This window comes from Musca autumnalis, unplaced genomic scaffold (genome assembly GCF_047663935.1).
Source record: "Musca autumnalis isolate F117 unplaced genomic scaffold, ASM4766393v1 scaffold_3, whole genome shotgun sequence".
In the NCBI taxonomy this organism is placed as follows: domain Eukaryota; kingdom Metazoa; phylum Arthropoda; class Insecta; order Diptera; family Muscidae; genus Musca; species Musca autumnalis.
In genome coordinates this window covers 34,403,561-34,431,332 of record NW_027411866.1, presented here as the reverse complement: position 1 = coordinate 34,431,332, position 27,772 = coordinate 34,403,561, and the positions used below count along the sequence as shown (strand labels likewise).

Genomic DNA, 27,772 nt, shown 5'->3' with positions numbered 1-27,772 from the left:
AGTCTTTCTTTATAGAAAATTTTATCCGGTCAACATTTCTCTATGGAAAATATCCATTTTCTAAGATTCCACAAAACAGCTCCCTGTTTCTCCTTTCTCACATTCGATATAATATATACTTTATTCAACATTTTTTACATAAATATGTATTTTGAAAAATAAATTTCTTATCGTTAATTTATAACCTCTTCAATTTTTCCGTTTCCACTTGCAATTTAAATTGTAGCAAAATGAATACATACGTCAGTATTGTTAATGACAACTGAAATAAAATAATTATTTTATATTCAGTAATAGACATTCGATTTCATGGATATTTATCTTACCAAACCAAAATATTTCATATTCATATCGAAGAAACCCCAACAGGTTAATAAGACTTTTTGATGTCGTAATTGTAGCGAATATTCCCGGAGACGATGCAGCAGGGCCATATCGTTGGATTTAATTTTCATACTGTGTAAAATGCTGACAATTTGATTGTACTGAAACGAGATTAGAAGTAGATTATTGAAAACAGTTGGATGGAATAAATTTATACAAAGAATTGTATTGTTCTACGTAGAGTTCTATTGCTCTACTTGTTGTTTGAGAAATATTTGGTCCTTCGATTTGACGCAGAACTTCATTACTTTCTAGCTCCATCTCTTGAAATAATATACCCAGTTAAACAAAAGCGAATGCCATTGTCTCCAATTTGAAATGTTGTTATTGAGATGTTTGGTCCTTCGTTGTGATTCGAATGGTTAATGAACACAATGAAGCAGTTGAACCTTCAAATTAATGGCCTGCTGCTCCTGTTGGTGCACAAAACTTTTTGTGTGATTGAAAACGAGAATGAGTCAAATGTTAAAAACAACAACAGAAATTTTTAGAGTTGTGCCAAAGGAACTATATGGAACAATCTGGTTCACTTCGCAGTTCCAATGGTCCACATTTTTTCTATGAACAAACTGCGTATACTTAATATCACACGTTGTATTTTATGATGTTACTCATATGTTTTGGAACTAGTGCAAGGAACTATGAACTAGATTACCCAACTCTAGAAATTTGGTAGTAGTTAGAATGAATTTGTATTGTATTGTCACATGTTTTGGTACTTCGTTTTCAAATTAAAACAATTAATATGGTCCATCGACAATGAGAAATGATACAAATTTAACCATAACCTAAAGCCAACGATTTTAAGTTGATTTAATTTATAATTTCAATGAATCGGTCATTCGATATGACCCAAAGGGCTCTCACGGCCTTCGAAGTAACTAAAATGGATTTAAAGTCTTACAGTTTATAACTTGTTCCTTCTTTTGGTCCTTTTTTGAATTTACATAATTAGTATGGCTTGATGGCAGATCCATAATAACAAAATCTAATTTAATTTCATTGGTCCATATGAAATTACCCAAAACCTACAGATTTAATTTGTTATTAACACAATACATCTACTGAGCCATAATGATAATTTTATAGTAAGTAATTTTTGTAAATTGCTCATTTGTCTCAATGAATCTATTGACAATCAGTTTTATCACATCTTTTGGTCCTTCGTTTTCAAATTTAATCATCAGACTGGTCCTCATCAGTAATAAAATGGACCGCAAATTGTAATTTATAGATATATAACTTGAAATAAACTGGCGTTGAACAAAAACCATAGCTGAAGTAATCCATATTTTACAGTTTTAAGCCATCTACATTTCAATACTAACAGTTTTAATTAAAATTTTTGAAAATATTGTCTTCTCAGGCTAAAAGGTCAGTTTCAGTGAAAATAAAGATTATTTATTTCATTTTCTTATCCGACATTTCGCTGGTATTTTTCTGACCTTTTAGCCAGAGAAGACAAAGTTTTCAAAAATTTAAATAAAGAATGGAATAAGGTCAAAATAAAACTAAAACTAACATTAAAAAATAGTTTTAATAGTTTTGTACCTTTGTCATTGTGATTTTTGTAAATATTCCAACTTTCCATTGTGCTTGGTGCATTGAATTTAAAAGTCAACTGACAAAATACAACCATGTAAATAATTTATTCTACTACTATTGTGAAACAACTAATTATTGCTCATTACTACTAAAATAGATAACTCTATACTAGACGTATTAATCGCTTCTCATATCCAGTACCTAACTAGAAGAAAATTAAATGAAGTCGCTCAGTTTGTGATCTACAATCTAACGCGTTACATAACCATCAGAAAAGATCAGAAGGGATGATCTGCATTGTAACACGTTATGCAACTATCAGATAAGATCGCATTGAGACTATTTGCTTCTCCGGCAGTCAACATCAATCCTCGCTTTTGGTTTCCTGCACAATCAGACACCAGATGTTATAATGGCGCCCAACCCGTGGCCATGTATCACGACCACACCAACCATAATCTGTGAATAATAGCCGAGGACAACAACAACAAAATCAATAGCACAGCGTAATTCTTGAAACAACCAGTTGCGTCTTTGAATCTAAATATGACCCACAAGAAGAAAATGCCTGTTGAAAAAGAAGCAAGAAGCAATGTACGTATACGATGTAGTTTTACTCCAGGGGGAGGCCAATCATACATCCACCCCTGCTGTTAGTTATTCACATTTTATCCTCTAAAATGAATCATGAACCATGCTGAGACAAGAAGGTTGATGAATCACCAACAATGTACGTGTACGATGCAGTTTTACACCAGGGGGAGGCAAATCATACATCCACCTCTGCTGTTAGTTCCGCAGAAAAATCTTCTAAATTGTTAGACGTCAACACGACTACTTCAACGCTATCTTCATACAATTACTACAGTCTTATTGGCACAGTAGCAGATTCAACAACCATTTGTTCCTGATGCAGTCCACCATTATCAGATTCAACAATCCCGATTCATGTTACAATGGAGACTTCAAACAATCCGTAATTTCTGATGCTTCATTGGGACGCTTTCAGCATCATAGGGGGAGACTGAAGCAATCCATATTTTAATAATTACAGTTTTAAGCCATCTACATTTCAATAGTTTTTTTCCTGTTACTCCTTTTGGGAGCATAGGGCTTCCACAAAGCGTAGTGCAGTGGAGAGTGTGCCAGACTACCAACCGAAGGGTCTCAGGTACGAATCCCGGCGGAGGAGGAAAATTATTTCAAAGTGGTTTTCGAATATTTATAAGAAAAGGCTTATCCCTGACATCCTAAAACCAACCTCAGCATCTACATCAGCACAAGAGGATAACCCAAATATGAATGGCAGGGAATAGCGCCCCCAGAGGAAAATGGCAACACTAAATTAGTAAGGACCCCAACCACTGTACAAATGCAAGGAGGCGTTGTCAAATACATAGAACTGTAAAGATTGGACATAATGCAGTTAAATGTTACTATTAAACCATAGAGGGTGTTTGTGTATAACAGACAACTAACAGAACACGACGGCAACAAAAACAAGTATAACACAATTGTATGTCACCATATTGGAACATAACATTATGTTAGACCTCCAGCGCCATCTGCCGATGTATAGTAGCAATGGAAATGTTCCATCTTGTTATATTTTATGTCTTTGGCGTTGTTCCTAGGAAACCATAGATGACAGCCCCATCCCTAGGACAGGTTACAGTAGACCAATCATCTGCTTAGCTGGAAATTTAAAAAAGTTTAACTAAACTGAAATGAAGCAAAAGAAACATTTCAATAGTAATATTTTTAACAGTTTTGTACCTTTGTCATTGTGATTTTTGTAAATATTCCAATTTCCCATTGTGATTGATGCATTGAATTTTAAAGTTAGCTAAAAAAATGCAACCATGTAAATAATTTATTCTACTACTATTTCGAAACAACTCATTATTGTCCATTACTACTAAAATATATAACTCTGTACTAGACGTATTAGTCGCTTCTCATAACCAGTACCTAACTAGAAGAAAATTTAATAAAGTATAGAATTATTATGAATAAATTGAATTGTAATTGAATTGAAAGTCGCTCAGTTGTGGATCTACATTCTATCGCGTTAAGATCACAAGGAGTGATCTCCATTCTAACACGTTATGTAACTACCAAATAAGATCACAATGAGACAAAGTGCTTCTCCGGCAGGAAACATCAATACTCGTTTGTGTTTTCCTGTACAATCCCGACACCAAGTTGTTATAAAGCCTTTTTTACATCTTTAATGTGATGTAAGTTAGAATTTAAATAAATTGGTCCTTCGATTTGATTTAAATAACTCATACGGCCTTCGACTGTAACTAAAATGTTTCCACGGCTCTACATCGGTTTAATTAGGGACTTAAGATGTGGAAAATGGTTCTGTCACCAGAACTGGTGTTTCATTTTTAAATTGTATTATTTGAATAGCTTGTTGACAGTGTCATAATAACAAAATGGTTCAGGGCAATCATTTCATTGGTCAATTACAACTAACTACCGTTAATATTTTTTAATGGTTGATGTAATTACGAATTTGAACAAAATCGTTCAAGGTATTTGTCTTTCGCTGTGATTTGTATGGTTAATATGGTTCTTCGAATATGTGGTGTGAATAAAATGGTCCTTTCCCATTATCTTATATGATTTGGTATTGAAAGTCAGCCTATTGACCGATTATTAGTAAAGTTCCTTGTTGTGCTGACGTACAATTGATTCTTAGTTTAAATTGCTCCTTCGAGTAACTGCAAATTTCAATAAATTGGTCCTTCGTTGAGATTTGTATGGTTAATATGGTCCTTCGACTATGTGTTGGGGACAAAATTGTCCGTCACCGTTATCTTATATAATTTGCCAATGCCAGATTTTTGTTCAATTATTAATTTAGCTACTCATTTAAATTTTGGTCCTTCGAGGCATTTTTAATTTTCGATATTTTGCTTTTTAATTCCCGCTTACCTTGTCAATAACATTTTGACTAAGCCAACAAGTCCACATCATGTTTACAAATAGTAATATGATATAGCTGACACGATCTGTAATTAAAAACACAAAAATTATTCTTCAAATTTTCACTCCTAAAGTAAATCCGCTTACATGGATGATAGGTATCCTTTTCATTGCGTCTAAATGATTTGACATATATCCAATTAATGATGTGGGTGATATTTATGCCATTATAAAGGAAAATTATGAGCATGGGCAGCGAAAAGTAATTCTCTAGCAATTGAACCAAATACCAAAATCGGCTAAGCAGAAATTGATGAGTTCTCAGTTTCCTGTATAAAGTGGATGTTGTAGCTCCCGCGTTACCCATTATTTCATGGCGGGTAATTTCATATTTTAACTTTTTCAAAGACAATTCCAGGGCATACATTAAATTATATAAAACGTGCATCATAACGCGATATTCTGAACATTTGGCATACATCAAATGAAATGTGATGAGTGTTAAAAATTTATCTTGATATGAGAGGTTGTCCCAAATCATGGGATATTTCGTATAACCCATTAAAATAGAGTGTATAAGTAAAAACAGACCACATTGAAATAAAAGTCTACGGCCGAATGAGGAACAACATTTGCCAAAATAATCACATTTATCTTCCAGATGTGTTTCATATGCTGAAATATCTCGTTCCAGTTGGGCCACGGTCGCATAGATGCGAATTAATCGTTTACGCCCATAAACTATGGACAATACCATTGTTAATTGAACACAAATGACATCATAGTTTTGTGCAATGCTGAGGATTTTTGTAACTCCATCAAGGACATAACGTTGCACAACAATGTCCACAATAATATTATTATCCCAAACCATCCAAATTATCAGGAGATTCAAGAAAGTTACGTAGATCCCAAAAAGACACCATGCGAGGCCAGTGTAAATAGTTTGAAGTTTACTGTTGGTTTTTGGCCTCAGCAAAATTGGAGGCAAGGCTATGCCACAAAATCCATAAAACCATTGAAATGGCAAAATACCCTTGACCAGTTGTGAATGTTCAAAAGCCGAAGGTTTCACAGTGCTGAACATTGTAATGATGGAATTCTACTAAAATGAAAAATAAAAAAACAACAAAATTATTATTCCTTGTCTATCCCAGAGATCTGCAAAAGATGATATCGTTTGACAAATGACATAATTAAGAATTTTTTTGAGGTAGTTAAGGTTCCGTTCGCTTTAGTAGCATTCCACCTTAGCTGTGGATAGTACATTTACACGATTCGCAGAGGAATGTTCACAATTCTTGTTACACGTTGTTATGAGGCAAGAAGTCAGACTCTTTCTTGTGAATTTAAACCGTTAATGGAATCCTTTGGAGAATTACATTCATTCGGACAATATGTTTCTGCAAAATACATGTAGCTCAGAATACAACAGTATTGTAATGCAGTAATAAAATGAAAACCTAGAAACTTTTATGATGTCCCGGCAAGGCTTAATTGCCAAGGGAGTTTATGTGCGGATAGCCATTCCACTTGAGTATGTTTCCATGTTGCGGGAAGTAATTCCAAATCACTTTGGGACTCATAATAATACCATTGAAGAAAAGCCATTGTTTGAAGAATCCGCAAGAGAATATGGATTAGAAGGGGAACATTTTGAAGAGGAGTTTTTTGTGATAGAATCATAAAAGGGGACGAAACCACTTCAGCGGCAATGCCAGGCTGAATCTATAAGTTTGACCGCCAAACAACAATAAATTGAGGGATTGATTGAGGATGGATTTTTATCCCATAGCGGCGATGTCGCCAATATTGAAGAAAAGATATTTGATTTCGACTACAATGGTCGCCAATTGCTTCGAAGCCGTAGATTTCAATACGTTGCACTCAATAGTTTCCTTTATTTTAGAAAAAACTGCGGAGTTCCCTTAAAAAGGAGCGAAGTTGACAAAGAAGAAGATTTCAAGGGACAAAGAAGTACTGGTTGAAGATTCTTTAGAACCCAATGTCAGTCAAAGGAAGAATCATATCTGCTTGAAGCTCATTTGACACTGTTGAGAATAAAATATACAACATAATCCGGCTCGAAGGACCAAATAAAATATCAAGGAGTACAGTTTGCAGATTCTTTAAAAGCCAGTGTCAGTCATAGGAAGAACCATCTTTGTCTGAAACTCATTTGAAACTGTTTAAGTTTATTGAGACTCACAAAAAACAAGCAAAGTATCGACACGGTTGAGAGTAAAATGCACAATACAATCCGGCTCGAAGGACCAAATGAAATCACAAGGAGTATCGCTTGAAGATTCTTTATTTGTCTGAAGCTCATTTGACACTGTTTAAGTTTATTGAGACTCACAAAAAACAAGTAAACAGAGTATCCGCGCTTTTAGGAATATAATACACAACACAATCCGCCTCGAAGGACCAAATGAAATCGGATGGAGTGCTGGTGGAAGATTCTTTAGTCTAAGGATGAACCAAACTTGCCTGAAACTTTGGAACAGCATAACACAGTACAGACACTGTTGAGAATTAAATTCACAAAATAATCCGGCTCGAAGGACCAAATGAAATCGGTCTGACACTGTTTATGTTTATTGAGACTTGCAGTAAACAAGTAAACAGGGTATTGACACTGCACAAGAATAAAATACACTCAAAATCCGGCTCGAAGGACCAAGTGAAATCGGAAGGAGTGGCGCTTAAAGATTCATTAGAAGCCAATGTTAGTCTAGAGATAAAACGTATTCGCCTGAAGCTCATTTGGTACAGCTTAACAGAGTATCGACACTGCTGAGAATAAAATACACAATACAATCCGCCTCGAAGGACCAAATGAAATCGAATGGAGTGACGGCTGAAGATTCTTAGAAGCCCATGTCAGTCTAAGAAGAACCATAGGATAATTCGACCCATTTTAAGTTTATTGAGACTTGCAGAAAATAAGTGAACAGAGTATCGACACTGTTGCAAATAAAAAAAAAAAAACACAAGGTAGCTCGAAGGACCAAAAGAAATAGCAAAAAGTGCCGGTTGAAAATTCGTTAGAAGCCAATGTTAGCTTAAGAATGAACCATATTTGCCTGAAGCTCTTTTGGAACAGGTAAACAGAGTATCAGCACTGTTGAAATACACAAGATAATCCAGCTCGAAGGACCAAATGAAATCGGATGAAGTGCTGGTTGAAGATTGCTTTAAGGCCAATATCGGTCTAAGAAGAACCATCTTTGCCCGAGGCTCACTTGACATGATTTAATTTTATTGACACTCACAGAAAACAAGTAAACAGAATATCGGCACTGTTGCGTATAAAATATACAACACAACGCGGCTCGAAGGACCAAATGAAATCGCAAAAAGTGCCGGTTGAAGATTCTTTAGAAGCCAATGTTAGTTTAGGAATGAGCCATATTTGCGTGGAACTCATTTGAAACAGCATGACACAGTATCGACTCTTTTGAGAAAAAAATACACAAGATAATCCGGCTCGAAGGGCAAAATGAAAACGTATGGAGTGCATGGTAAAGATTCCCTTGAAGCCAATAACAGTCTAAGAAGAACCATCTTTGCAAGAGGCTTATTTGACATGGTTTAAGTTTATTGAGAAATCGACACTGTTGCGAATAAAATATACAACACAATGTGGCTCGAAGGACCGAATGAAATCGCAAAAAGGGCCGGTTGAAGATTCTTTAGAAGCCAATGCTACTTTAGGAATGAACCATATTTGCCTGGAACTCAGGAACTTAACAGAGTATCGACACTGTTGAAAATAAAATACATAACACAATCTGGCCCGAAAGACCAAATGAAATCGGGTTGAAGATTCTTTAGAACAAATGACAGTCAAAGGAATAACCACATTTGCCTGAAGTTTATTGAGACTCACAAAAAAAGAAATAAACAGAGTTTCTTTTTTTGCCTGAAGCTCATTTGACTCACAAAAAATAACTAATCAAAGTAACAACACTGTTGAGAAAAAAAAAACAACACAGTTCGGCTCGAAGGACCAAATAGAATCCCAAGATTCTTTGGCCGCCAATGTCAGTCTAAGGTAGAACCATCTTTACCTGAAATTCATTAGACACCCTTTAAGTTTATAGAGGCCCCCCCCAGGTACGAATAAACAGAGTATCGACACTGTTGAGAAAAAACACTCCACACAATCCGGCTCGAAGGACCAAATGTAGAGTATGAGAATAAAAATACAACTCGTCGGTTTGATTGTCAATTCTATTCAGTTTTTTTTTTTAATTATTTTCCTTAAGTACTGCTTAAACTAATCTAACTTTGCATAATATCAGACACAATATTTATTAATTCAAATAGTGAACACGGAGATTTGTTTCGTCCCGACATTTAAATGTGCTGTTATTTGGTGCCAAAGCACAATCGCGGGCCAAATTTTGGGATGCGTCGAACACAGCCTCTCGAAAGCAAATGTCAACCACAGGATTCACGCGGCGGCTCCCGTTGCCACAGATGTGGAAATGGCGACCAAACATAGGCGAAATAACCTTCTAACAACTTGTGCTTAGCGGAAAATGGTCGACACAACAAAATTAAGAAGACGTTGGCAAGTTCGGATGCCTTATCTCAAAGCAAAGTACCTATATGTAAGATAGCAGCCATACCGCCAAACTAGGCTGCACTAGGCCAATCACCCATTGCAGCTGAATCCTATAGATTACAAACAATCAAACGAAAAACCCGAAAAACAAAACAAACCGATACCCTGATGACGACTTTTGCATGCCCACGGATAAGATTTGCTACATGGAACGTTAACTCGCTATATCAACATTACAATAATATGTATCAGCGAAATGAGATGGAACGGCAGCGGTGATTTCACAAACACAAAAGGCGACCGTATCCATATACTCCGGTCGAAATGAAGGGAGTACGCATACGAACGGTGTCGTAATATTTATAAACAGGAGATTCCGAAACTCCCTAATTTCTTGGTCAGCAATGTCCGAACGAATTATAATAGCACCGCTTTAAAGCAACATAGGTAAAACCAATATAATACAGTGTTACGCGCCAACTGAGGTAACTGAGTTACAAACTAAAGGAAAGTTCTACGACGAATTAAATCGCACCTTGACTAGTCTCGACAAAGACGACATTCTTATATTAACGGTCGATTTGGAAGCACGCATTGGATGCGATAACACTGGGTTCGAAAAAGTCATGGGTAAGCAATGCCCTGGAGAAATGCACGTAAACTGAGAACTTTTCCTGGAAATGTGCTCAAATTATTCACCATAAAACTACTTGGCAGTCACTTGATCCACAATTCTCCGCTCAAAGCCAGTTAGATCATTTCTGTATCAACAAGAAGCGATTTAACTTGATACAAGACGTAAGAATGCTACGGAGCGCAGACATTGCATCCGATCATTACCTTTTGATCGAGCGAACTCAAACTCTTACTCAGAAAATACAGACGAAAAGATGAATCGGTTAAACCTAAACGCCACTTTTATAACCGACTCAAACTAGAATCGGATAGAAAAACCGGAACTTTATCAACAATAAATATAACCCCCCACCAATACCTCTCGCCACAAATTCAGACGTGGACGAAGAATGGAACAAAATTAAAAATTCGTTCAAAGAGACAGCATGGCATGACATAAAACGAAAATAAGGAATGGCTCTCTTCCGATTTTTGGACCTTAGTAGAAAAACAACGCAAAGCAAGGGAAGCTCTGATGCAAGAAAATAATCCTGTACGAAAAGTTGAACTCCAAACAACGGTGTCTCAGCTAATCAAGGATGTAAAAATAAGAGCATGACATGACAAACGAAGCTTCATCGACACAATGGCCAGCAACGCCGAAACAGCAGCCCAGCGGGGTGACCTCAAAACTGTTTTTGATGTAATACGAAAACTTTCAGGAAATAAAACAAATACTCGAATTCCCATTAAAGATAAACACGGAAACATTCTTACGAGCGACACAGAACAACTCAAAAGGTGGAAAGAACATTTTGTCAATCAGAACACTCACCTCAATCATACCATAGCTCAAATTATACTACTCAAATCCCTGTGGGTACCGGCTGCAATCACTCAACTGAAAAATGGAAAAGCCGCAGGCATAGACGACTTACCAGCCGAATTTTATAAATCTAATCCTTCGACGGTAGCTCAAATAGTTTTACCATTGCTTACCTACGTATGGACCACAGAGAATATACCGACAGAGTGGAAAGAAGCCATTATCGTAAAAATACCAAAGAAAGGATTCATAAAAAATGCAGTAACTGGATAGATATTGCTCTAACAGGAGCTGCATGTAAAATATTGAAGACAATAATTCTTAACCGAATCCTTGAACCTCTTGATCAATGCCTTCGGAACGAACAAGCTGGCTTCCGACCAAACCTATCCTGCGTAGACCACATTAACAGCATTCGTCTAATAATCGAGTAATGCAATGAATTCAACTCAACATTGTACCTTACATTTATCGACTTCGAAAAAGGCCTTTGAGGCAATAAACCGAGCCGTAATATGGAGAGCTCTAGAAAGATAAGGTGTGCCAACAAAAATAATTTATCTTATTAAAGCACAATACATGGACGCAACAATGAGAGTATCATACCTCGGTAAAACTTGCGATCCCGTCATAACCCACAGTGGGATAAAACAAGGATATTTACTTTCACCACTACTTTTTATCTGTACCCTGGACGAAATCTTAACATACACCAACAATCAAAACAAAGGCATCCAGTGGAGAATTAACCAACAGCTCGAGGACTAACAATACGCAGACGGCATTGTTTTACTAGCCACGACAAAAGAAAACATGCAACAGAAAATCAACGAACTTTCTAAAAGGGCTGCAGAATGCGAACTTCAAATCAACGCAGACAAGACCAAATCTATGGTTATAAAAGGGAATGCCAATAAAACTGCATTCCATCGCAGAAACCTCCCAATCCAAAACGTCAAAGAGTTTAGCTATCTTGGCAGCATCATAGCTAGCGATGGAGGGGCAATAAACGACGTAACAGCTCGCGTGGCAAAGCCGAGAGTAGCTTATTTCAACCTAAAGAATATATGGAAGTCCAGTGCCATAGTACCAAAAACAATGCCTGCATCAAATCCGTATTACTTTACGGCCCAGAAACATGGACGGTAAACGAAGAAATCAAACGCAAGCTACAAACCTTGCGAAACATCCTCAGAATATGGTGGCCTAGAACCTTATCGAATGAAAACCTTTTAAAAAAAGCTGAACAAGAAGGCATCAATCCGCAAATCAAAAGAAGAAAATACTGCTGGCTGGGGCATACCCTGAGAAGATCATACGACGAAATATCTCACGCAACTCTTGAATGGAACCCCCAAGAACACAGAGGCCGAGAAAAACGTGGAGGTGCACAGTTTTTACAGAGACCGGCAAAACTTTTAATGAATTAAGGCATCAGATAGACCGAGATGGAGATGTTATGTAAACGGCTTATATTCCTGATGGAATATGCTAAATCTATATAAAAACCGCAGCCAAAATATGTATGTACAAAAATATTTGTACGGAATTATGGACATATGGTTTTTATGGTTACTGCGAAATTTATACTTTTGGTTGTCTGATTTTTCCCAGTGTCTAAACCTCACCAAAAATGTGTATAAATTTATTTGTACTGACACCTTTGACAGAACAAAAAAATACCTTGAAGCATGTTATTCTTTCTACGCGATTTAACTTAATCAATATTTCAATTTCTAAAATATATCACATTTCCAATGCCCTTTAACAAAAAAAAAAAAAAAAAAAAAAACAAGTAAGAAAAGCGTTAAGTTCGGGCGGGCCGAACTTTTTATACCCTCCACCACAAATTTCAGCCATTTCGGTGGATTAATGTGGCCACTACCTTCAAAATACCGCAATTCGGAAGGTACCGTTCTATGGGGGCTATATGATGGCGTGGACCTATACCTACAAATTTCTGGGGGAAAGTTTTATACGCCTAAAGAAGACTAAATACCTAATTTCAGCCATATCGGTGTGTTAATGAGGCTAAAACGTTCAAAATATCGAAAATCGGGAGATATTGTATTATGGGGGCTATATCAACATGTGGAGCTATATAAACATTTTATAGTAGAAATGTTTCTTAGCCTGTGGAAACACAAAATACAAAGTTACAACCGATTTATTGGTCAAATGGGTCTAATACATTCAAAATATATTAAAATGACGCGTACTTTATAAGGGGTCTTATGTGGGGACTATACCAAAACGTGGACCTATATAACCCAACTATGGTAGAAATGTTTTCTGGCCTCTGAAGACACAAAATACCAAATTACAACCAATTCTGTGGTCAAATGGGTCTAATACATTCAAAATATAATAAAATGACGCGTACTTTATATGGGGCCTTATATGGGGGCTATACCAAAACGTGGACCTATATAACCCAACTTTGGTAGAAATATTTTTTGGTCTCTGGAGATACAAAGTAACAAATTACAACCAATTCGGTGGTAAAATGGGCCAAATATCTTAAAAATTCCTTAAAACGACGACGCGTCATTTTGTATGGGGGCTATACGAAAGCGGGGACCTACATAGCCCGCTTTCAATACCAAAAGTCCTACGTAAATATAACATATTTTCCCAAAATTTCATCAACCTACGTCAATCCGTTCGGACGCTAGAGTGATTTCCACAGACGGACAGACGGACGGACATGGCTATATCGATGTAGAATTGCACGGTGATCAAGAATATATATACTTTGTGGGGTCTACAATGATTATTTCGAGTAGTTACAAACGTAGTGACAAACTTAATATACCCCCATCCTATGGTGGAGGGTATAAAAAAACATCAATTTGGTACAGTTTTCAGCTATACGTCATGGTTACGCCATGTCACATTCTACGATAACCCAAAACGTGATGAAATGTGTTGTTTTTCCTAATCCACTAATCAAATGTAGGAGAATGTGTATCTTTGAAAATCAAAAGTGAAAATAAATTTCAAAAATTATGTTATTCGCTTGTGGTGGAAAACCTAGAAACCTAGGAGCAAACTCTCTTGTTGAGGTAGAGAACGACGAACGAACGTGTAGAACACGTTTGCCTTGTAAATTTTGCAGGAAACCATGACAAAAATGCATATTATCTTTGGGGGTTGTCTTGTTAAATGACTACCATAACCACCACCAACAATATCATCATCAACATCGCCACCACCATCACCACCTAGGACAACATTTCCACCCTTAGATTAGTCTGGGTTAATGATGGTTATGGTTAAAGGCAATATGCCGCCACCACTCGCTCTTTTCTTTCTCTTCTCTCTTCCTGTATCCAGAATTTTCTTCTCCCAGACTATTATCTCACAAAATGTTGCACATTCACTAAATTATCATGCATCAGCATCAAAAGCATCATCATCTGCTTTTAGCAGCTAAGAAGGGTGAATGAATTAAACAACAAGGTTCCTCTGGTCCTTTACCTTTTGCGTAAAAACGCCTTTGGCATAGTTAGGAAAAAAGTGCATTAACCCAAGGCAATGTACGAATGTGAATGTGTACGGCAGGGGGTTGCTTGTTTGTTTGTTGGCCTCAGGCAACTGCCATGAGTTTGAGTTTGGGTCTACCCCAAGGAATTGCAAATGTTACTGACATTATTGTGGCACAATGTATATGTTTGTAAACAAAATATAAAATATCATTATCATCAACATGTCACATGTTAGCAAAAACCATTGCCAGCCAAGGCAAGCCAAGTCAGGAAGTGGAGGAGTTGGGCATAACAAATAACATAATGTGGTGGCAGCAGCATAACCAAAACGGATGTAAAGACATGTGAACAAAACTCCACACAAGATAAACATACTTAAATGTGTGGCGGAAAATTAGTGGTACCGTTCTGAAATGCTAAGGAGAGAAAAAGGAGGGAGGTGAGCAAAAATAGGAGAGAAAATAATCTACACAATTTGATTGCTTAAATAACTTTGTCAAATGTGAGGTCGCAAATAACTTCTAGATCCCGGTTCGAAGGACCAAATATGAAAAAATGCGTTAAAGTCTTATTGGTGTGCTTGCAAGGCTCTCAAACCTTCTCGAAGGACCTAAACTAAAAAGTCGGGAATTTTTATTCTAGATACGGATCGAAGCATTAAATGTTAAGTAAGTGACATAAAACGGTACGTTGGGGTTGAATTTACTTCTGATTTTATTGAAATTGCTTTCTCAATATTGTTTTAATATTTCCCAAATATCCAAATATCACGAACAAAGTAGTTTGATCAAACTTAAATATACTCCAAGAAGATATGTCCATGGATTTCAAACAATCTTCTGGACTGAGAGATGTTTAGCTAATCTTAAATAGATGATATTGGCCCTTTTCCATTTTTCCTAAACAACTCTCGCTCTCCGACTGATACGTGCGAAGAAAATAACCTACAAATGTTGTTGGTTTAAAGAACTTTGACAAAAGAAAATACACTGACATTTATTTTAGATCCAGTCGAAGGAGCAAATCGCTCTCCGAATGATAGTTGTGAAGAAAAAAACCTACAAACGTTGTTGGTTTAAAGAATTTGTCAAAAGAATTTGTCAAAATACGCTACAATTTATTTTAGACTCAGTCAAAGGACCAAATTTGAAAGAAAAGACATGAACGCCTAATCCTAATGTGTGCTTTTAAGGTACTCATTCCGGTTCGAAGGACTAACGGTAAGAAGAGAAAGCACGGACTTCTCTTCTAGATACGGATCAAATCATCAAATGTTAAATATTTTTTATTCGAATGTGAATTTTCTTCTGAAATTAATTCTGCAATATTACTTTTAACTTTCCAAAAAATGATGTACAAAATAATTTGTACAATCTTTAATATGTTGCAAGAAGATACGCCCAATGGATTTTGAACAATCCTCTTAACGAAGGATATTGGTCTTCTGTTACCAGTTCTCTGGTCTTGTTCAATACTCACAGTGAGACTTGTTTGATTTGTTCACACAGAATTTCAACCGATTAAAAGCAATCTTCTCAATAGAGTTAAATTTAGCTTAATCCAGAATAGCTGGTCCTTTGATCCCCATTAGTTTTAAACAACTTTGAACAACAGTTTTTCCGTGTTGTTCAATACTCCCAATGAGATAGGTTTGATTTCACGCAGAAACCCTTTAAATTGGACATTAGCTTTTTTACTTTACTTTTTCTGTCCCTCGATGGAGATCAGAGTGAGAGTTGCGCAGAAAAGAAACAAGAAAATGTTGTTTAAAGACCTTTGGTAAAGCTAAAGACGTGGACAGCTACTCTAGATCCGTCTCGAAGGACCAAATGTAAGAGGAAAGGCATTGACGTGTACTTATAAGCCACTCATGTTGTTATACACTCTGCTCGAAGGACCAATGTTGACAATATAGGCACAATTAAAAGGAACAAACAACGACCCTTTTGCGTCGAAGTACCGAATTTAAAAGAAAAGACATCAACATCTAGGCCTAATCTGCATCGAAGGACCAATGGTAAAATAACAAATGCTGACTTCTATTCTAGATACCAAACGGAACATCAAATTTTAAATAAGAGGCCTAAAGCATGGTCCGTTTTACTCGCATGCAAATTTACTTCTGATTTTAGAGAAATTAAATTTGCAATATTATTTTCAGCTTCCCGCATGAATTGTGTACAAATTAATTTGCACAATGAACAATGGATTTAAAAAAAAACTCCTCTCAACAGAGAGTTATTTTCCTAAATCCTGAAAATAACTAACCAGTGAGATGTCTTCAATTTTTTCACGTAGAACCCATTTAATCTTGTCCTTTACTAATAAACAAATTCGAGGAAGTTCCGTGGTCTTTATCAGTATTCCTCATTCCCTTGCAAATTCATTGTAGACAGTTCATTCGAGTTTCCATGCTTTCAAAGACTCAATGAAGTTGCTCTGTAAGATAAATAGCTTTTGCAACATTGGTACTTCGTTGTGATGATCTTGATTTGAATACTGCAATCAATGCTGCTAATTATCTTGAAATAAATTTGAAAAATTAAAATGTAAAGTAATTTGTGGCAGTTCTACATGTGATTATTTCAGTATGAAGTTGGCTGCAGATTATCTCTAATTTATTTATTTAAAATAGAATAAAAAGGGGTGATTTTCCTTCCGGTAATTCCAATGGTTATATTAATGTCAAGTTTTCTACAAATATTTAAAATAAAATTGCCAAAAAATATATTAGTACTTTTAATTCCTAGAAGTTCTTCTTTTGTTTATTAAGGGCCTGTTTATCTATGTCGATAAGAAAATGAATACGCAAGAAAAACTACCAAACTACGATAAGAAAATGAATACGCAAGAAAAACTACCAAATTTAAGTGTGCTTTTCCAATTTGTTTTTTGTTTTGAAGCAAAAGCAAAGGAAATAATATTTCCAAAACTAAGGTTTGGGTGTGTTTCATGCGCACACATTTTCGTTTCGAAATACATAAACCGGGGGTTAGTGTGAAGTTGGCTGCAAATGATTTTGAAGCTAAAACTACAGGAACTGAATTGAGAGACAAGTTCAAAATTATGTTTCAAGTGTGCTATTTTGTGGTAACTTTTCTTTAATATAATGTTGGCTGCAAAAAATTTAAATTATTTTGAAAATTAAAATTACAGAATTGGGAAAGGTGCAATGCGTATATTGGTATGAAGGTGGCTGCATGCCACCTCGAAATTATGTTAAAAACCAAAATGAAGAGTTGTGTCGCTTGCCGGTAATTTCTGCGGATAGTTTAGGGTTAAGTTGGCTGCTAACGATCTTGAAATAATTTTGAAAATTAGAATAACAAAAAAAGGAATGAAAAAAGCTTTTATATTTGTTTACTGTGAAGTTGGCTGCAAATTATATACATTTTTTAAATTAAACAGTATTGTCATTTCTGTTGTATAGTAAAGTAGACTTCAAATTATTTTGGAAGTAATACAATTTCAGATACCAAATTGAAGATTATAGACAGGACATACTGGTTGTTTTCGGGAGTTGTTCTTGTGTTTAGTTTGATTAAAAGTTGGCCTTCTATCACGAAATTATATAGAAAAATAAAATAAAAGAAGGGTTGCTTCTCATGATTCTCTGTCATTATTTTTGAGTGAAATTGGCTACAACTAATTTTTTTAAAAATTTGAATTACAAAAAGAGGAATGGAGGACAATTACTTGTATTTTTTCGGGCAGTTCTATTTGTATTTATTTAGTGTGAAGTTGGCTGCTACTCATTTCGACTTTTTAAAAATGAAGATAACGAAAGGTGGAAGATAACGAAAGGTGGAAGATAACGAAAGGTGGAAGATAACGAAAGGTGGAAGATAATGAAAGGTGGCAGCTTGTGCTGGTAGTTTCTGTGTTTATTTTAGAGTGAAGTTGACTGCAAATCATTTTTAAACCAAAAAAACGAATCGAAAAGCATGGTGAAAGAAAGACTAAACTAAACGATCAATTAAAATTCATAAAAATGTTTATAAACCAAAGACATTCAAATTGAATTAGTTTCTGAGTCCGCTAAATGCGATACGATCTCTTCATTTACTCATGAAACGTGGTCTTTCGATTAGCTCATAGAAGTCGATCTATGGTGTCATTTATTGGAAATTTAAGTAGGAATTAACATAATTGCTGTGGTTAGATTCTGGATTCTGTAGCTGAGTTCTTGTTTCCAACTAAAATCGCAGAGTTCCATTACAGGACCACTAATTTAATTTCTTTATTTTAACTTCATGAAAATACACATCGTTTTTGCGTTTCATTTACTATATGAAATGGTCATTTGTATTGCTCAAAGTATTCATTTAATTGCATTTGTTTGGTCCTTCGAGCTATAAATATAATTTAGACATTCCCATTCTTACAATACACAATTTCGATTTATAACTGGGTTTTGATTTCTGTTTTCTTCTCTTCGCTATGCAGCTTTGAACAAAAGTTTTTCGGTGTTGTTCAATACTCCCAGTGAGATAGGTTTGATTTCACGCAGAAACCCTTTAATTTGGACATTAGCTTTTTTATTTTACTTTTCTGTCTCTCGATGGAGAGCAAGGTGAGAGTTGCGCAGAAGAGAAACAAGAAAATCTTGTTAAAGACCTTTGGTAAAGCTAAAGACGTGGACATCTACTCTAGATCCGTCTCGTAGGACCAAATGTAAGAGGAAAGGTATTGACGTGTACTTATAAGCCACTCGTGTTGTTGTACACTCTGCACGAAGGACCAATGTTGACAATATAGGCACAAATAAAAGGCACAAACAACGGCCCTTTTGCCTCGAAGGACCGAATTTGAAAGAAAAGACATCAACATCTAGGCCTAATCTGCATCGAAGGACCAATGGTAAAATAACAAATGCGGACTTCTATTCTAGATACCAAACGAAATACCAAATTTGAAATAAGAGGCCTAAACCATGGTCCATTTTACTCGCATGTAAATTTACTTCTGATAGAAATAAAATTCGCAATATTATTTTCAACTTCCCGCAAGAATTGTGTACAAATTAATTTGCACAATGGATTTTAAAAAAACTCCTCTCAACAGAGAGTTATTTTCTTAAATCCTGAAAATAACTAATATTGGTCCTTCGGTCTACATTTGGTTTAAACAAGACAGATGTCTTCGATTTGTTTCATGTAGAACCCATTTTATCTTGTCCCTTGCTAATAAACAAATTCGAGGAAGTTCCGTGGTCTTTATCAGTATTGGTATTGCTCATTCCCTTGCAAATTAATTGTAGACATTTCATTCGAGATTCCTTGCTTTCAAAGACTCAGTGAAGTTGCTCTGTAAGATAAATAGCGTTTGCAAAATTGGTACTTCGTTGTGACGATCTTGATTTGAATACTGCAATCAATCAATTGTCGCCTGGCACTGCCAACGAATTGCTGTGACCTGGATTATAAGATCGTTGTAGTGGAATTATGACCGAACTATCCAGACCTTTATCCTTCTATTGTACCTCATGTAGGGCGGGGTCCATATAAAATGTGCGGGGTAATCTGCATAATATTTTGTTGATTATAGATTCCATGTTAGAATAAAAATTAGATCTAGAATAGACAGAAAGTCGGATTTGGACCCATTGCAACTTCGTTCATTGATGGTTGACTGGCTAGAGAGTTCATCTGCTTTTTCACGTTTTACCTAATACATACAATCAGAAAGCATTTGTACGAATTACTACCCTGTAGGGACTGTGGCCGATTTAAAGCTCACATAAAGCTAGCTTTTTTTTAAACATAAGTGGCATTTTATCGATCATTTTGCCTTATGCCAACTGACTAATTTTACAAGGCGATGAGCGCCTGAGTGGTCAGTATTGTCCAACGCCAGATAACTTTTCGACTGATAATAAACTAACTTTTTTTTGCCTATTTTTAGTCAGTTTAAAACATAATGTGAAAAAAAAACAATTTTTGTTTCTGTGTGTTTTTTATTTTTGACTTTTCATATTCTCTCTCTCCCTCTCTTTGTCTCTCTCTCTCTCTCTCTTTTTTGTTAGAGAGAAGAAGGGGCAAATTTGTATATTTCCTTTGTGTTCCTTTTTAATTCCAGAATAATATGAGCAATATGTACGAATATGTTCAGTCCATCAACACTGTATTATATAACTGGATGCTGCATTTATAAGAAGAATATTAAGAAAAAGCAAGTGCGAATTATTTATACATTTGTGCCTTATTTCTTCGACAAACACAAATACTTTGCAGACGGTACATGTTTCTGTTTTCAGAGTGGTTAATCTCTAGATAACTTTTCGACTAACTTTATATTGGTCGAAAAGTTATCTAGACATGGACAATCGCCGAATATTTTTTCTGTTCAAAGTGGTTCATCTCTAGATAACTTTTCAGTCAGTTTTTAGACAGTTTAAAAATTATCGATCTATTATCAATCATTTTATCAACTGGTTAATAAAAATCCGACAGGGTAATAATGTTCTACATTCCAGGACGTCTTCAGATTTAATGGTAAATAAATTGATGCCTGGCTATGCACAAAGATATTCATCAGTCTGAAGTCTTCGTTAACGCAAAGATCTCAGCTTAGAAGAAACTACAGTAATTTTCCAACTTGCGTGAGTATTCAAGACCTAGCTTTTCGCGCCGGATTACTTCGATCCCGGTCATATCTACTTGAGATAACGACATCAATATCTGAAAATCGCATGATAAGAAATACAAAGTCACTGACTTTCACCACGATAACTCACTTTAATGTTTGCTCAAATCTGCTTTCGTGACCGCGAAGAACTCAACTGGGTAGAAACTAGTCTTTTTCCAACATTTGTTAGTATTTAAGGCATAGCATTTTAACCCACGAACCGTTTTTATAGAATATTTGTTAGGGAATATATTAAGTCATAGTAGTGTTCTGAATATTTGGTCTTTCGATTATATTAAATCGCGTCGTTTGACCCGTCATCTAACATCGAAGGACCAAAAATGCCTGAAAAATCGTGACTACTGCGTATTTCTTTATACTGGGAAAAGGAAATGCAGATGAATGTTCGTTGCATTTGGAATAGCTCAAAAGAGTAAATGTAATAGCCCTTTAATTATACAAAATCACGACTAACATCGAAGTACCAAAATGCATGACAAATTTTGCTCATAAATTCTATTTGATGACCTTTCGTGTTTAACTTCTTGATAAATTCTATGAGATTACCACTTGAAATCACTTATCTAGCAAATTTTTAGAGTTGAACTACACAACGGAACGAACTAGTTCCAAGGAACTATTTCGGACAAGGAACTATTGGAACTATATCCGACTCTTGCATTTATATAGTTTCTTTAGTTCCAGCCGTGCATATAATTCCTTTCATTTGTATAATTAATTTTCTTCATTTAATTCCACACTCACTTCGATCTTTCACGTTCGTTTCTTTAATCATTCAGACGTGGCCACATTGTTAAATAAACGTAAATCACACCTCGGTACATCGCTTCAATTTATTTTTATTTCAATTCATCCACCAAAAGATAAAAAATGCGATTCGTTCAACTACTTCACGAACGAAGGAAATAAAAAGAACGACGAAAGATCTGAGAACTATTTGGAACGAAGGAAATAGAAAGAACGATAAAAGGGAAAGATGAAAGATTCATTGAACTTTATCGCTCTCGGAACTATTTGGAACTATGGAACTATATTAAGAAACTAGTTCCTTTTAGGAAAAGGAACTAGAAAGATCGATTCGCTCCAGGAAATAGATTGCCCAACTCCACAAATTTTTGTCACGCCTCTCGTGTTTTTTTAGTGTGAAGTTGGTTGCCAATTGTTTTGAAAATATAAATCCATCAGAAAAGGTGCTGCTCGTTGTGGTATTTCAATGATAAGTTGGCTGTGTTTTAATTTTTAAAACTAAAATTACACAAACTCACATCGAAGGACCAAAAATGCATGCAAGATCATGTCTAGTGCATATCTTTTACTGGAAAATTGTCGAGGATTAAATGCTATTAAATGACCTTTCGTTTTTAATTTTTTAAAAAATTTTATGAGATTACTGAACATTCATCTAAATCACAGCGTGAATCCCATCCAAGTACTGGGAGTAAAATGTAAGGATAAATGGTCGAAGTGATAAATTCTGTTAACTCCTCTTGTGTTTATAGCAGTGTGAAGTTGGCTGCAAATTATCTCAAAATTATGTTAAAATTTAAAATAACAGAATTGGAGTGTGAACTTGGTTGCAAATGATCTTGAAAACTTTTTAAAAACTAAAATTACCGAGATGTCAATAGAAAAAACTTGCTCGTAGCGGTAGTTTTTGTCAATTCCTCTTATACTATATACATATGTTAAGTTGGCTGTAAAAGATCTCGAAATTACATGAAAAATTAAAATAGTAGAAAAGGCGCTGCTGGTGCTAGTAATTTCTGCGATTATTTATGTGTGCAGCTGGCGCAGCTGGCTGAAAATTATCCTGAAATAATTTTGAAAACCGAAATTACAAAAATTGAACTGAGGGGCAAGTTCAAACGAAAGTTATGGATATGCTAATTCCAGGTAACTCATCCTGGATTTATTTTAATGTGAAGTTGGCTGCTAATTATCTGGAAATAAATTTGAAAAATTAAAATGTAATATAATTTGTGGCAGTTCTTCATGTGATTATTTCAGTATGAAGTTGGCTGCAGATTATCTCTAATTTAATTATTTAAAATAGAATAAAAAGCGGCGATTTCCGTTCTGGTAATTTCAATGGTTATATTAAAGTGAAGTTTTCTGCAAATATTGAAATTAAAATGATCAACAAATCTATTTGTACATTTAATTTCTAGAACTTCTTCTTTTGTTTATTTAGTGTGAAGTTGGTTACAAATTATTTTGAAACTACAATTACAGGAACTGAATTGAGAGACAAGTTCAAAATTATATTTCAGGTGTGGTAATTTCTGATAACTTTTCTTGAATGTAGTGTGAAGTTGGCTGCAAATAATTTTTAAATTATTTGAAAATAAAAAATAAAGATTTTGGAAATGTGTAGTAGGTATATTGGTATGAAGTTGACTGCATGTCACAAAAATTAAGAGTTGTTTCTCCTGTCGCTTATTTTTGCGGTTATTTTAGGGTTAAGTTGGCTGCAAACGATCTTGAAATAGTTTTGAAAATTAGAATTAAAAAAAACGAATGAAAAAAGTTCACAGTACTCTTCATTTCCAACAGTTCCCTTTTATATTTGTTTGCTGTGAAGTTGGCTGCAAATTATATCAATTTTTTAATACAATACAAAGAAATTAGGAGTCCAAGTGGCGTTGGACGAAACTAGTCTTCTCTGCCCTTCCCTAAAGTAAATCAATTTTAACTACACCCACTTTAAAAACTTCTTGTTTTTAAAATTTGAAAACAACAAATCTGTGATTAAGCTGGTCTTACTTTAAAAATAATGAAGTAAACACACATCACAACTATTTATTTATTTATTTATTTAAAATAGAATAAAAAGGGGTGATTTTCGTTCTGGTAGTTCCAATGGTTATATTAATGTGAAGTTTTCTGCTAATATTGAAATTAAAATTGTCAAAAAATATATTAGTACTTTTAATTCCTAGAAGTTCTTCTTTTGTTTATTTAGTGTAAAGTTGGTTACAAATTATTTTGAAACTAAAATTACAGGAACTGAATTGAGAGGCAAGTTCAAAATTATATTTCAGGTGTGGTAATTTCTGCTAACATTTCTTGAATGTAGTGTGAAGTTGGCTGCAAATAATTTTTAAATTATTTGAAAATAAAAAATAAAGATTTTGGAAATGTGTAGTGGGTATATTGGTATGAAGTTGACTGCATGTCACAAAAATTAAGAGTTGTTTCTCCTGCCGCTTATTTCTGCGGTTATTTTAGGGTTAAGTTGGCTGCAAACGATCTTTAAATAAATTTGAAAAATTTTGAATTACAAAAAAAAAAAACAAATGAAAAAAGTTCACCGTACTGTTCATTTCAGCAGTTCCCTTTTATATTTGTTTACTGTGAAGTTGGCTGCAAATTATATAAATTTTTTAAAATAAACAGTATTATAATTTCTGTTGTATTGCAAAGTAGACTACAAATTATTTTGAAAGTAATATAATTTCAGATATCAAATTGAAAATTATAGCAGGACATACTGCTTATTTCCGGGAGTTCTTCTTGTGCTTAGTTTAATTAAAAGTTGGCCGTCTATCTCGAAGTTATTTTGAAAAATAAGATAAGTGAAGAGTTGCTTGGCATGATGTTAATTTCTGTTGTTAGTTAAGTGTAAAAAAGGCTGCAACTTATTTTGTGAAAATTAGAATTACAAAAAGAGGAATGGAAGACAGTTACTTGTACTTGTTCTGGCAGTTCTACTTGTATTTAATTAGTGTGAAGTAGGCTGCAACTCATTTCGACTTTTTAAAAATGGACATAACGAAAGCTGGCTGCTTGTGCTGTTAGTTTCTGTGGTTATTTTAGAGTGAAGTTGGCTGCAACTTATTTTTAAACCAAAAAAGCGAATCGAAGGAAGGAAGGCATGCTCAAAGAAAAGACTAAACTAAACAATCAATTTAAATTCTTAAAAATGTTTATAAACCAAAGACATCCGCATTGAAGTAGTTTCTGAGTCCGCTAAATGCGATATGATTTCTTCATTTCCTTATCTAAGTAACTAAGATTTTGTTATCAACTAAAATCGCAGAATTTGTGGACCTGTAGTGGAAGGTCCACAAATTAATTTCTTTAGTGGGTTACGATTATTTTAACTCCATGCATATACACATCGTTTTTGCAGGGAATGCCCCATTTCTCATAATTTATTGTATGAAATGGTCCTTCGTATTGCTCAAAGTATTCATTTAATTGTATTTGCATTGGTTCTCGAGCTATAAATGGCTTATAATACACAATTCCATTATATTATAACTGAATTTTGACTTGTTGTTCGCTTCGCTTCCGAAGTCGTAGATTAGTTGGCTTATTTTTCTTAAGCTCATAGTCAAACTCATATCATTTCGTAACACTGTTCATGATTTTTCTAGTGAATTTGTTATTCGTTTTCTGGTCATCTGGTTTAAAGTATAACCTGCTGAAAGTACTTAAAAATCCACTCATATTGCAGTTATTGTCTACAAAAGGTCCTTTGATGTGATACTTGTTGTCTATGTTTGCAAATGTTTCCCCGTCCGCATTTTGAAAAGCAACTTGTTTTTTTTGCATAGAAAAGATTTCAATTTTATTTTTGCAAAACTGTCATCGTTAAATTGGGGTGTAACTTTATTTGCATTACAAAGTGAGACCCCTCGATACTCGCCATAGGATGGCCACAGTATGGCCCTGTGGTTCCTTTAATTACAATTACGCTAGCCACAAAAGACGAAATAGAGGAAGAGGACGAAACTGAACAAGTTGCAAAATAAAAGGGGAGTGTTGAACAAAAGATTGATGATGGTTTGTGTACTCAGGTGTATGAAATGGAAAGTTTCAAATGATGATGGTCTAACCAAAGGGAAATTGAAAGCTAAGGGTCATAGTGGAAAATGAAAGGAATTTGATAAATAAGGTAATGGAAGAAATGAAAAAAGGAATTGAATTTGAATATTGACGATTAAAAATGTGAAGCAAGCGGGAAGGTTTATTAACTCAGAGAAAATATTTATTTCGATTAATTGGGTTTTTGATATTGTTCTCGAAGGACCAAAAAGTAGAAAAAAATATGGGGGAAGGTCTACTATAAAGACGTTTTCGTCAGTTCTTTTATAAAGTATAGCGTCGTCTACAAAGAAGCTTATCTTAAAAAAACGGGCTGATTCAGCCCGTCTATAAAGACGTGCTTCAGCTCGTCTATAAAGACGTGCTTCAGCTCGTCTATAAACACGTGCTTCAGCTCGTCTATAAAGACGTGCTTCAGCTCGTCTATAAAGACGTGCTTCAGCTCGTCTATAAAGACGTGCTTCAGCTCGTCTATAAAGACGTGCTTTAGCTCGTCTATAAAGACGTGCTTCAGCTCGTCTATAAAGACTTGCTTCAGCTCGTCTATAAAGACGTGCATCAGCTCGTCTATAAAGACGTACTTCAGCTCGTCTATAAAGACGTGCTTCAGCTCGTCTATAAAGACGTGCTTCAGCTTGTATATAAAGACGTGCTTTAGCTTGTATATAAAGACGTGCTTTAGCTCGTCTATAAAGACATGCTTCAGTACTTCTATAAAGACAGGCTTTATTTACGTCGTCTATAAAGACAGGCTTCAGGCCGTCTATAAAGACGTGCTTCAGCTCGTCTATAAAGACGTGCTTCAGCTCGTTTATAAAGACATGCCTCAGCTCGTCTATAAAGACGTGCTTCAGCTCGTCTATAAAGACATGCCTCAGCTCGTCTATAAAGACGCGCTTCAGCTCGTCTATAGAGACGTGCTTCAGTTCCTCTCTAAAGACTTGAGTACGTCTCTAAAGACGTGCTTTAGCTCGTCTATAAAGATGTGATTCAGTTCGTCTATAAAGACGTGCTTCAGCTCGTCTACAAAGACGTGCTTCAGTTCGTCTATAAAGACGTGCTTCAGCTCGTCTATAAAGACGTGCTTCAGCTCGTCTATAAAGACGTGCTTCAGCTCGTCTATAAAGACGTGCTTCAGCTTGTGTATAAAGACGTGCTTCAGCTCGTGTATAAAGACGTGCTTCAGCTCGTCTATAAAGACGTGCTTCAGCTCGTCTATAAAGACGTGCTTCAGCTCGTCTATAAAGACGTGCTTCAGCTCGTCTATAAAGACGTGCTTCAGCTCGTCTATAAAGACGTGCTTCAGCTCGTCTATAAAGACGTGCTTCAGCTCGTCTATAAGGACGTGCTTCAGATCGTCTATAAAGACCTGCTTCAGCTCGTCTATAAGGACGTGCTTCAGATCGTCTATAAAGACGTGCTTCAGCTCGTCTATAAAGACGTGCTTCAGCTCGTCTATAAAGACGTGCTTCAGCTCGTCTATAAAGACGTGCTTCAGCTTGTCTATAAACATGTGCTTCAGCTCGTCTATAAAGACGTGCTTCAGCTCGTCTATAAAGACGTGCTTCAGCTTGTCTATAAAGACGTGCTTCAGCTCGTCTATAAAGACGTGCTTCAGCTTGTCTATAAAGACGCGCCACAGCTCGCCTATAAAGACGTGCTTCAGCTTGTCTATAAGGACGCGCCACAGCTCGTCTATAAAGCCGTGCTTGAGCTCGTCTATAAAGCCGTGCATCAGCTCGTCTATAAAGCCGTGCTTGAGCTCGTCTATAAAGACGTGCTTCAGCTCGTCTATAAAGACGTGCTTCAGCTCGTCTAAAAATACGTGCTTCAGCTCGTCTATAAAGACGTGCTTCAGCTTGTCTATAAAGACGTGCTTCAGCTCGTCTATAAAGACGTGCTTCAGTTCGTCTATAAAGACGTGCT

At 35.5% G+C, this 27,772-nt stretch overlaps 1 protein-coding gene and 1 long non-coding RNA gene across 5 annotated transcripts in view; one reads left to right on the top strand and one right to left on the bottom strand.

The window, feature by feature from the left end:
* LOC141399816 (uncharacterized) overlaps window positions 1-27,772 on the top strand; it is a 264,120-nt gene that overhangs the window by 41,565 nt on the left and 194,783 nt on the right. Inside the window, exon 3 of one of the 4 annotated variants that reach the window (XR_012411961.1) lies at window positions 20,844-20,969. The exons of the other annotated variants lie outside the window; for them this stretch is intronic. This is a non-coding gene — a long non-coding RNA (uncharacterized lncRNA). The remainder of the gene's footprint in view (window positions 1-20,843; window positions 20,970-27,772) is intronic. 4 annotated transcript variants of the gene reach the window in all.
* Window positions 154-12,672, bottom strand: LOC141396996 (putative gustatory receptor 98d). The gene is made up of 4 exons (XM_073972745.1): window positions 5,014-12,672; window positions 4,876-4,952; window positions 327-485; window positions 154-262 (listed from the first exon to the last, which is right to left on the bottom strand). The coding sequence occupies exons 1-4, from the start codon at window positions 5,951-5,953 to the stop codon at window positions 179-181; spliced, it is 1,260 nt and encodes a 419-aa protein (XP_073828846.1). The 5' UTR covers window positions 5,954-12,672; the 3' UTR covers window positions 154-178.

Bases quoted from the DNA above. Each gene is read 5' to 3' on its own strand.
- LOC141396996 (XM_073972745.1), bottom strand. From the start codon at position 5,953: ATGTTCAGCACTGTGAAACCTTCGGCTTTTGAACATTCACAACTGGTC. The intron at 486-4,875 runs GTAAGCGGGAAT...ATCTCGTTTCAG, and splicing joins GTCAAAATGTTATTGACAAG to TACAATCAAATTGTCAGCAT. The intron at 263-326 runs GTAAGATAAATA...ATTTTATTTCAG, and splicing joins ATATGAAATATTTTGGTTTG to TTGTCATTAACAATACTGAC.